Source organism: Mastigoproctus giganteus, chromosome 10 (genome assembly GCF_048544385.1).
Source record: "Mastigoproctus giganteus isolate SK-2022 chromosome 10, ASM4854438v1, whole genome shotgun sequence".
Classification (NCBI taxonomy): domain Eukaryota; kingdom Metazoa; phylum Arthropoda; class Arachnida; order Uropygi; family Thelyphonidae; genus Mastigoproctus; species Mastigoproctus giganteus.
The window spans coordinates 223,567,479-223,579,782 of NC_143584.1; the positions used below are offsets into that span (position 1 = coordinate 223,567,479).

Here is a 12,304-nt window from a genome sequence, read left to right on the forward strand (position 1 = left end):
TAACAATTCTTTAGTATTAATAGTGTCAAATGATACAATAAAACAAATTTATACAGAATCAGCCCCTCCTACGCTACCTGCTCATCCCCTCCTACGCTACCTGCTCATCCCCTCCAATAGTTTTCTATTCTGTGAATTTCTTCACACTACCCATTTCCACATCTGACCAAACTTCCAACAACAAATGAAGGTTTGTTCCAATAATCAACCACCCTCTCTGGCTGAAGGCAAACTTCTGCATATCTATTCTGCAATCATCCTTCCTCAGTTTGAATTTATGCTCCATGTGCATAGTTTGAGCGAGAGTAAGAATGCCATCAGCATTGAGCTTGCTCAATCCATTCAAAGGCTTAAATGCCTCAAATAGATCATGTTGCAGGTGCCTGGTCACCAGATGCTACAGTTTGCAGAGCTGAAGCCTTTCTTGGTATGAATACCTCATTGTTTCCCCTCAGAATCTCATTGCCCTTTGCTGCACGTGTTCCAGCAGCTCTATATCCTTCCTAAAATGAAGCGTCCAGACCTGTGCACAGTACTTTAAGATGTGGCTTAACCATTGCCTTGTATAGTTGCACCTCCATATTTCTGCTAATAAAATTTCTGTATATCATTGACAAAAACCTAATATACTAATAATATATGATATCAAATAATTTTGATATCATATACTTAGATTTCAGGAAAGCTTTTGATGCTTTTACCCATGGAAAAACTACTGTACAAATTGGAGCAGTATAGCTTTAAGGGCAAGTGCTACAAAGGTTAAAAAAATGGTTTGAAATGGGAGAAGACAGAGTGGTCAATGGTTACTCCCCTTGGGTTCAGTGTTGGTTCCGTTGTTGTTTTGTATGTTTATCAATGATATTGATGAAGGTATATTAGTCTTAATGTCGAAGTTTGCAATTGGTGGTTGACAGAGTTGTTAATGACAGTATGCTACTGGAACAGGATCTAGAAAAGTTAGATAGATGGGGATAATTGTGCTGTCAGATGTGATGATTTCTGACAGTGCAGACAGGCTGCCAGAGCAGGTCATGGGGCCTTGTCAATGATACACCGGAATTTTGCTAGTAGGGATAAGGAGTTGATTATCCCTTTGTATAAGGCAATGGTCAGGCCATGCCTTGAGTATTGAGTACATGTCTGGAGGCCTCATTTTTGGAAGGATGTAGATTTGCTAGAACAAGTACAGAAAAGAGCAACAAGTTTGGTGAGGGGAATGAAGGGGTTTTCTTACTAGGAAAGGCTTAAGTTCTGCAAATTGCAGCGTTTGGAGACTAGGCTCCTGCGAGGTTATCTGATTGAGGTTTATAAGGACTTGAATAGGTTGAGTAGGCTCAATGATGATGGGTTCTTCCTCTTGCTCAGATTATTCACCTGAGAGGGTATAAATTCAAATTGAGGAAAGACCGCTGCAGAAGAGATTTGCTTTTATCCAGCGGGTAGTTGATTACTGGAACAAAGTTCCATCTGTCATTGTGGAGGTTGATAGCTTAAATAAATTCAAGGTGATAACTTAAATAAATGGGTTTGTGAAATGGAATTTTTTTTTTTTTTTTTTTTTTTCTTGAGTGGTGCTGTATAAGCTTGCTTTCTTGCAACATATGCCTCTAATGCTAAAAATGGAACGTGCAGTTCACTCATACAAATTTCAGTTTTATTTCAACTCCTAAAATGAAATACTCTTACAATTCCCATAGTATTAATTTATTTTATTTTTAAATTTAATTGTATTTATTATTATTATTTTTTTTTTGCTGGTGCTATATAAGATTACTTCCTTGTATCATTTTGAAATATACTAATAGTAGTCCCAAAAACTGGAGTAGCCAGGGTATTGAATGAGGCAATTTGAGCACTTGTTAATAGAATGTCACTGTAATCTTATTAATTTGTATGATGCAAAGGAGACTACATACATTCCTGTAACAGTGGAGACTATTTGGTGGTCATTTATTACTATCTATAAAGGAATGTTAGATTTAAAAAAGTTTCAACTAATGTATGCCACAGAAGTAAAAAAGAATTAAAAGTATTTATTGGTATACTGGTTGTTGTCTTTCAGAAAATGTATAACTAGACTAATAGGTCAGTGACAGCAGCTAATAATTCTGTTTAAAAAAGAGGTTATAAAAGCCATATAAGAACTTTTCAGAGTTACCAAGTTAAAAAGCACAATAAGTGATCACTAATGTACTGACTCATGTTCAAATTCAGTTTGAGTACTCTTCACTAGCTTATATTGTTACCTTAGCATTAGCAAAGGCACATGATGCAAGAAAGCAAGCTTATATAGCATCAGCCAAAAAAAAACAAAAAAAGAAACAAAACGCACACCATTCTCATTTCACCCATCCATACGCTCGAAATGTTTTTAGCATTAGTAGAGGCATTTGATGCAAGAAAGCAAGCTTATGCAGCATCAGCCAAAAAAAAAAAAAAAAAACACCACTCCCATTTCACCCCTCCGTTCGCTCAAAATACCTGTCCAGTTGAGCCTTAAACAAAACGCACACCATTCTCATTTCACCCATCCATACGCTCGAAATGTTTTTAGCATTAGTAGAGGCATTTGATGCAAGAAAGCAAGCTTATGCAGCATCAGCCAAAAAAAAAAAAAAAAAACACCACTCCCATTTCACCCCTCCGTTCGCTCGAAATACCTGTCCAGTTGAGCCTTAAATTTGTTTAGGCTATCAACTTCAACAACAAGTGATGGAAGTCTGTTCCACCAACCAACAACTCGCTGGCAAAAGGCAAATTTCCGCACATCTATCCGACATCCGTCCTTCCTCAATTTGAATTTATGCCCTCTCAGGTGATTTTTCTGAGCTAGAGGAAGAATCCCATCAGCATTGAGCATTCAAGGCTTTATACACCTCTATCAGATCACCTCGCTGGTGCCTAGTCTCCAGACACTGTAATTTGCAAAACTTAAGCCTTTCTTCGTAAGAGCACCTCTTTGTTCCATTCGCTAATCTTGTTGCCCTTCTCTGTACTCGTTCCAGCAGCTCTACATCCTTCTTGAAATGAGGCCTCCAGACCTGTATACAGTACTCTAGGTGTGGCATGACCATCGCCTTATACAATGGAATAATCACCTCCTTATCCCTGCTGGAAAAATTCCTGTATATCATTGACAATACTCCATGAGCTACTCTTGCAGCCCGTCTGCACTGCTCAGAGAACTTCATATCTGCCTGCACAACCACCCCCAAGTCCCTTTCATTCTCTACCACTGTCAGTGTAGTACCACAGAGTTGATACGTTGCTCTCGGGTTGCTGTTTCCCATGTGTAGTACTTTACATTTGTCAATGTTAAACTTCATTTGCCACCTCTCAGCCCATCTGCTCAACCTTTCCAGATCCTGTTGCAGCAGCATAGTGTCAGTAGTGTCCTTGACAACCCTGCCAACCTTTGTATCGTCTGCAAACTTGGACATTAAGCCCGATATACCATCATCAATATCATTTATAAATACAGAAAACAATAATGGACCCAACACTGAGCCCTGAGGGACTCCACTAATAACATCAGTCCACGATGAGCAGTGTCCATTGATTACCACTCTCTGTCTTCTCCCCCTCAACCACCCCTTTATCCATAGCAGCAATTTGCCTCCAATGTCACACTGCTCCAATTTGTGTAGCAGTCTTCCATGTGCAACAGTATCAAAAGCCTTTCTAAGATCCAAGTATATAATATCAAAGTTATTCCCTGCATCCAGTTCTTTTGTGACTGCATCATAGTATCCAATCAAGTTGGTCAGGCAAGACTTCCCCTTAACAAAACCATGCTGTGTCTGAGCTATAACTGAAGTCTTGTCTAAATGATCCTGCAGTGCTTCTTTAACCAGTGCCTCCATTAATTTTCCTGGAACAGAAGTTAAACTAACAGGTCTATAATTACTTGTGTCAGCCTTTGATCCTCCTTTGTGAATTGGGGTCACATTTGCACATTTCCAGTCTATGGGTACGTCCCCTGAGTCCAAGGAAGCTCTCATAATTATGGCTAAGGGTTTGCTTACTTCCTTTGCTGCCTCCTTTAATATAACTGGATAGATCCCATCCACCCCGGGTGCCTTTCTTGTGTTTATCTTCAACAGTTTCTCCTCCACTTTACTCCCAGTTATTTCAAGATTCTTTAGCTTACTGCTAGAGTTGAATACACCTCTGGCATTCCCCTCACTGAATAACTCCTCATGTGTGAATGTCGATGCAAAATATTCATTTAGTTTGTTAGCTACCTGAGCAGGATCATCAACACTTGACCCATCAATATCAAGTGGACCAATCTGATTCATCCCCTTCCTTCTAGAGTTTACATAAGTAAAGAACTCTTTGCTGTTTTTCTTTGCATCCCTTGCCAAGGATTTCTCATAATCTGCCTTCGCCTGCCTAACCTCCTTTGTAACTTGGTTGCATATCAACTTGTATCTATCATAGGCTTCTGTGTCATGTGTTAATTTGTATGTATCCCATGCATTTTTCTTCTCTGCCATATGCCTCATTAGTTCATCTGACATCCATTTTGGCCTAAACCTTGAACAATATTTCTTAGTTGGTATGTAAAGCCTAGTAGCTTCCAAGATAAGTTCTTTGAATGCTTCCCATTTTGAATTTGCTGTTGGTAAAATCATCAGTTGGTCCCACTGTATAGAATTTAAATACTGTCTCAGTCCATCGTAGTCGCAAGCAATAACGGAAGCAATAACCCTTCCCTTTACCCCTAATGGTAGTTACCTCTTTGAGTAAATCCCACTTCAGCACACTGTGATCACTGCCACCTAATGGTTCATTTATCTGCAGATTCTTAATGCATGAAGAATCACTGCTGATAATCAAATCAAGAGTATTACTCCCTCTAGTTGCCTCCCAAACATGCTGATGTAGAAAACAATCATCCAATAAATCCCCAAAAGCCCTGCTAGTGTGTGAGTAACCAGCCCCCAAATTCCAGTCAATATCTGGGAAATTAAAATCTCCCATTATAAGACACTCTGATTTACTGGCCCACTCTATTTCCCTGTACAGTTCTTTATTATACTCATCAGAGTCATTAGGCCTATAGCACACTCCTACTCTCAATTTTGATCTCCCAATGTTTATGTCACACCAAACTGACTCCACACTGCACTGTCCAGCGATGTCGACTGGCTTCACTTCCTTGGTTTTTATGTGTTTCTTAACTAATAGCATAACCCCTCCCCCCTTCCTATTCTGTCTATCCTTTCTGTAGACGTTGTACTCCCCAAATTGCAGTTCTGCATCCCTTATATCTGTGTGACACCACGTCTCTGATATCCCAACAATATCTGCCTTTGATGTTTTGAACAATACCTCAAATTCATCAAATTTATTTACCAAACTCCTAGCATTGGTGTACACGCAAGTATACCTGCACCTGTTTCTATTCTTAGCTACCCTAACACAACCCATGTGTTTACTTGTACCGCAATGGCTCCCAGCAGTCTCTGAAATACCATGCATCTTGTTTTTCAGGCTTCTGTTCATTCTAATAGAAGCAGTGCAAGAATCTCTTTCACCTCTGCCAGTGGCTACTGTCAATCTATTGGTCTTTGTCTCCCCCCACGCTAGCAGTTTTCTGACCCACCTAACACTGCCTCAATAGCATCAGCAAATATTCTTGCACCCTTTCTATTTAAGTGTATCCCATCCCTGTAGAAGCAATCTCTCCTGTTAACAAGTACAGTCCAGGCTGAAAAAAATTCTACCCCTTGAACCTTGCACAATCTTTCCAGGGCCGAATTGATCGACAAGGCTCTCATCATATACTCCCTCCTATCGTGTCTGGGCAGAATTGCAGACACTTTCAAATTCAACCCTAATTCTCGGCTTTTGTTCAACAGTGACCTGTACTTGTTAAGTAATTCTGCCGGTCTCCTACTCTTAATATTATTAGTGCCAACGTGTACAACTATATCACCTTTTGTGCCCTTAAAAGATGATATTCGCTCTAAAACGTCATCAACCTTTGCCCCTGGCAGACATACCCTGGTCCTGTTCCACCTATCTTTTTTACAAAGCATGTTCCCCGTTTCCCTGACAATAGAGTCACCAACAACTACTAGTTCCTTCGGGACCAGCGCATTCTGTCTTAGGGGTTATCTCTGTGTCACGCGATGCCCAAGTGCAAGCTCTGGCGTTGATGTGGGCAGCTGAGAGCTTGATGGGCCCCTCAGTTTAGTTTCTTCGAGGGCATCCACCCTGTCCTTCAAGCTCTCATATAGGCCCATAAGAACGCCGAGTTGTTGCCTGATATCGATACACTCCTTGCATCGCGCACACACAAAGACATCCCCCTTGGCAGTATCATGTCCCGTACCTGATTGCTCTGCAAACATCAAGCAAACAGTGCATTTTATAAGGCTGTCAGTCAGAGGACAACTGCCCCCCTCAGTTCTGCTCTGAGCCACAGCACTTCCATTAGCTTGAGCCTTTTGCTTTGCTGCTCTGGTCTGAGTCATGATTCTATTAATTTATTAATTAATTATGTTATGTTATTAATTATATTACGTTTGTAATCTAAGTCGTTATATGTATTTATTTAAACGTACAATTTAACTGCTAACGAAGTTCAACTAACGCTATCTAGTACGGTATATAACCTACGGTATATCTAGTACGGTATCACAATGGCGGGACAGTTACTAATGGTAGCGGTAGTTACGAACGGTAGTTACGAACATGTGGAAACCCTTCCCGATACTTTTACAAGTCCGAGTAAAGAATAAATACACCAAATTAATCAAAAAATCACAAAATAATGTTATACTACTAAATTTAAATCAAAAGTTTTAGAAAAACAATAATTTCAAATCAATAAATAAGAAAAATCCACTTAGCGGCTTTGAACACGACCGTCACTAGTAGCCTCGTCAGCAGACCTTGAATCTATTTAAGCTATCAACTTCTACAACGACAGATGGAAGTTTGTTCCAGCAATCAACCACCCGTTGGCTAAAGGCAAACTTCTGCACATCTGTCCTACAACTGTCTTTTCTTAATTTGAATTTATGCTCTCTCAAGTGATTATTCTGAGCAAGAGGAAGAATCCCATTAGCATTGAGCATGCTCAAACCATTCAAGGCTTTATACAGCTCAATCAGATCACCTCGCAGGTGCCAAGTCTCCAGACGCTGTAATTTGCAAAACTTACCTTTCTTTGTAAGAGCAATCCTTTGTTCCATTCACTAATCTTGTTGTTCTTCTCTGTACTCGTTTCAACAGCTCTACATCCTTCTTAAAATGAGGCCTCCAGACCTGTATACAGTACTCAAGGCATGGCCTTACCATTGCCTTATTCAAGGGGATAATCACCTCCTTATCCCGGCTAAAAAAATTCCTGTATATCATTGACAAGACGCCATGATCTACTCTTGCACACCATCTGCACTGCTCAGAAAATTTCATATTTGCCTGCAGAATTACCCAGGTTTTTTCACTCTCTGCCACTGTCAGTGTATGTACCACACAGTTGATATGTTACTCTGGAGTTATTGCTTCCCATATGCAAAACTTTAAATTATGAATGTTAAACTTCAGTTGCCACATCTGAGCCCATCTTGTCAACTTTTCTAGATCCTGTTGCAGCAGCATACTGTCATTAGTGTCATTATCAACCCTGCTGACCTTCGTATCGTCTGCAAACTTGGACATTAAATCTGATATACCATCATCAGTATCATTAATGAATACAGAAAACAATGGACCCAACACTGAACACAGGGTTATTCCACTAATAACAGTCCACGAAGAGCAGTGTCCATTGATTACCACTCTGTCTTCTCCCACTCAACCATCTCTTTATCCATAGCAGCAATTTGCCTCCAATGCCACACTGCTCCAATTTGTGCAGCTGTCTTCCATGTGCAAAGGTATCAAAAGCCTTTCTACGATCCAAATAATATGATATCAAAATTATTCTTTGCATCCAGTTCCTTTGTAACTACAGCATAGTATCCACTCAAATTGGGCAGACAAGACTTCCCCTTGACAAACTCATGCTGTGTATGAGCTATAACTGAAGTCTTCTCTAAATGATCCTGCAATGCTTCTTTAACCAGTGCCTCCATTAATTTCCCTGGAACAGAAGTTAAACTAACAGGTCTGTAATTACCTGTGTCTCCCTTTGATACTCCTTTGTGGATTGGGGTCACATTTGCACATCGCTAGTCCATGGGTATCTCCCCTGAGTCCAAGGAAGCTCTCATAATTATGGCTAAGTGTGTGCTTACTTCCTTTGCTGCCTCCTTTAATACAACTGGATAGAATCCATCCACCCAGGTTCTTTTATGTTTATCTTGAACAATTCCTCCTCCACTTTACTCTCAGTTTTTACAAGATTATCTAGCTTACTACCAGAGTTGAATACACCTCTGGCATTCCCCTCCCTGAATAACTCCTCATGTGTGAATGTAGATCCAAAATATTCATTTAGTTTGTTAGCTACCTGAGCAGGATCATCAACAGTTGAAACATCGGTATCAAGTGGACCAATCTGATTCATCCCCCTTCCTTCTAGAGTTTACATAAGTAAAGAACTCTGCTGTTTTTCTTTGCATCCTTTGCCAAAGATTTCTCGTGATCCACCTTTGCCTGCCTAGCCTTTTTTGTGATTTGGTTACAGACCAGCTTATATCTTAGTTACAGACTAGCTTATCATAGGCTTCTGTGTTACCTGTTAATTTATATGTATCCTATGCATTTTTCTTCTCTGCCACATGTCTAATTAGTTCATCTGACATCCATTTAGGCCTAAATCTTGAACTATATTTCTTAGTCAGTGTGAAAAGACTGGTAGCTTCCAAGATTAATTCTTTGAATGCATCCCATTTTGAATTTGCTGTTGGTAATATCATCAGTTGGTGCCATTGTATAGAATTTAAATACTGTCTCAGACCACCCTAGTCACCTTTATGAAAGCAAAAATCCTTCCCTTATCCCTGACGGAAGTTACTTCTTTGAGTAGATCCCACTTCAGCACACTGTGATCACTGCCACCTAGTGGTTCCTTTATCAGCAGATTCTTAATGCATGAAGAATCACTACTGATAATCAGATCAATAGTATTATTCCCTATAGTTGGCTCCCGAAGATGCTGCTGTAGAAAACAATCATCCAATAAATTGACAAAAGCACTTGCTAGAGTGCGAGTGACCAACCCACAAATTCCAGTGACTATCTGGGAAATTAAATTCCCCATTATAATATAATCTGATTTACTGGCCCACTCTATTTCCCCATACAGTTTCTTATTATACTCATCAGAGTCATTAGGGCTATAGCACACGCCTACTCTCTATTTTGATCTCCCAATGCTTATGTCACACCAAACTGACTCGACACTGCACTGTCCAGCAATGTCGACTGGCTTCACTTCCTTGGATTTTATGTGTTTCTTAACTAATAGCATACCCCTCCTCTCTTCCTATCCTGTCTATCCTTTCTGTAGATATTATACTCCCCAAATGCCAGTTCTGCATTCCTTATGTCTGTGTGACACCATGTCTCTGATATACCAACACTATTTGCCTTTGATATTTTAACCAGCACTTCAAATTCATCAAATTTATTTACTAAACTCCTAGCATTGGTGTACACACAAGTATTCATGCACTTGTTCCTATTCTTAGCTACCCGAACACAGCCCAAGTTCCACATTAACTGCCAGTATTCCTGGAAATTCCCATTCTCTTGCTTTCCAGGCTGCTGCTCAATTGCATTTCAATAGAAGCAGTGCAAGAATCACTTTCACCTCTGCTAGTAGCTACTGGTAATCTATTAGTTCGTGTATCCCCCAAAGCTAGCAGTTTTCCGACCCACCTAACTCTCTGCTTTGATAGCATCAGCAAATGTTCTTGCACTCTTTTTATTTAAGTGTATCCCATCCCCGTAGAAGCAGTTTGTCCTGTTAACAAGCACAGACCAGGCTGAAAAAAGTTCTACTCCTTGATCCTTGCTCAATCTCTCCAGGGTTGAATTGATCGACAAGGCTCTCATCATGTACTCCCTCCTATATCGTGTCTGGGCAGAATTGCAGACACTTTCAAATTCAACACTAACTCACAGCTTTTTTTCAACATTGACCTATATGTTAAGTAATTCTGCCAGTCTCATACTCTTAATATCATTAGTGCCAACGTGTACAACAATATCACCCTTTGTGCCCTTAAAAGATGATATATGCTGTACAACATGATCAATCTTGGCAGTCCTACCCTTTTCAAAGAAGGCAGATAAGTGTAGGCATTTTGTCCTTGTTTGTGTAGAAAGTTTGTTCATCTCATCTGGCTTGAATAATGTAGTTTGCTTGGTTTCTTTTAAATGTTATGCCACTGTTTTAAAATCTAAACATACATTAAATCTTCAATCCAGTGTATCTCACATCCATTTAATGAGTTGGCACCATGTTATGTTGAAGAGTGTAATGTGTAAATTTGTTATACCAGTAGTTTTTAAATCGCTACCATTTTGGAAATTTATTACTAAATTTGTGTTACCTTGGCATATAAATGCCAAGGTAGCACAAATTTCATCATTTGGCAATGAATCATCTCCAAATTTCTAGGTTAACATTTTAACAATTCCTCATCTCATGTTGAGCATGAGAGAATATTCAGCCAGATCGAAAAAAATAGCTTAGGTATCTTTTTGGTGAAGCTTTGGAAATGCACTTAACAGCAGGGCTATTGTGATAAACTGTACAGCAGGGCTATTGTGATAAACAAAACTTTGATTCGGTATTTCTGTAGAGGACAAAGTCTGCAACAGTATTTTTCTTCAAGCAGTGTAGTCAATCAATATCTAACAGACAATCCAAAACCGGAGACAAAAACATCCTCAGTAAGCTAATGTTGGAAAGCATACTGGTAAGACTGTTCTGGTAAACAAGCCTATGGTTGTGTTTTAATATAAAATGTGTACGTTGTCACTGAAATGTAATTTCAAGTCCAAAGAATGGATTTTAAAAATCTCTTGCTTTTTTCCATAAAAGCTCCTGCTTTCCTTTTGTTTTTCCTTTCAAAAAGTCATGGTTTATTTCTGTTTACATTTACTCAATCCCCAGCTTTTTACATGTCAGAAGTGGCAGATGTTTGTGAACTACCATAAGTAGCACTATAGTCTTTTTTTATATCAAGGTAGATAAAATTTAAAGACTCATTACCAGAGCTTCAGTAATTGAAACAAACTGACATAGTAGAGTCTGATATTTTAAGGAAATAACAGAGTGCTATTTTTGGAAATCTTACTTATTTTAATGGTGCTTATGAAGACTATTGAAGTTTGCTTTAATTTGAGTATTAAGATCATGTTATTACAGCAGTTGGAACCTGTTGGCCACTAAATATATGATTTATTAATTATGGATTAGTATAGAAATAATAGAACATTAACACACAATATTTGTTATGTATGTATATATAAAAAAAAAAAAAAAATTATCTGTGCTGTTTGTCCAGGTTAGGGGTCAGCAACATGGATGGAATGCTTGTCGTTCCTTCCATATGAAATGAGTATATATTTATGCATAATTTGTTTTCATTTTTCTAATTTTTAAAAAATTTTTAATTTAAGGATCATAAACAGATCTGTGATTTTGTCAAGGTCAATTGTGAGAAGTGCTCTACAGAAATAAGTCTCAAGAATTATAAGGACCATGCAAATGATAGATGTCCAGAAACACTTATAAGCTGCTCCCATTGTAAAAAACAATTCAGAAAAGCAGATATTGATGTAAGTTTTAAAGAACTTTGGTGCAGTTACTACAGCTATTACATATTGTGTGTTAATATCATATATGCAAATAGACTTTACACACATGTCAAAATAGTATACATTGTTTTGTATATAATATCGGTGTAAATACACCATAGTTAACCCATATATTTGAGCTACGATTGTAGCGTAGAAGGCATCGTTTTAATTGTATCTCATAATGTGGTTGCTTTCACAACAAGATAGCTACTATTGAATTACTTCAAATAAATAACGCTTCTCTAGTAGAGAAGACTACTGTTATTTATTTTCAGCGTACCACCACCCAGACGATCGTTTCGAAGCTTTTTGGCTCCGTCATCAGTGGGCGGGTAGGTAATACAATATGCCATCTCAGTTGCAAAGTTATATCCACATTATGAGAGATGCCAGAAGGGTGTGGTGGTAATGTATTTGGAAAATTAAATGCACTAGGCATAATCCTTATGGGTTTTGATAATTAACTATATAATATCGGTGTAAATACACCATAGTTAACCCATATATTTGAGCTACGATTGTAGCG

The 12,304-nt window shown here is 38.7% G+C and overlaps 1 protein-coding gene across 1 annotated transcript in view; it reads left to right on the forward strand.

The window, feature by feature from the left end:
- LOC150079975 (uncharacterized) overlaps positions 1–12,304 on the forward strand; it is a 187,449-nt gene that overhangs the window by 16,043 nt on the left and 159,102 nt on the right. Inside the window, exon 3 of the mRNA XM_090383300.1 lies at positions 11,599–11,757. Within this exon, the coding sequence (XP_090239426.1) occupies positions 11,599–11,757 (159 nt within the window). The remainder of the gene's footprint in view (positions 1–11,598; positions 11,758–12,304) is intronic.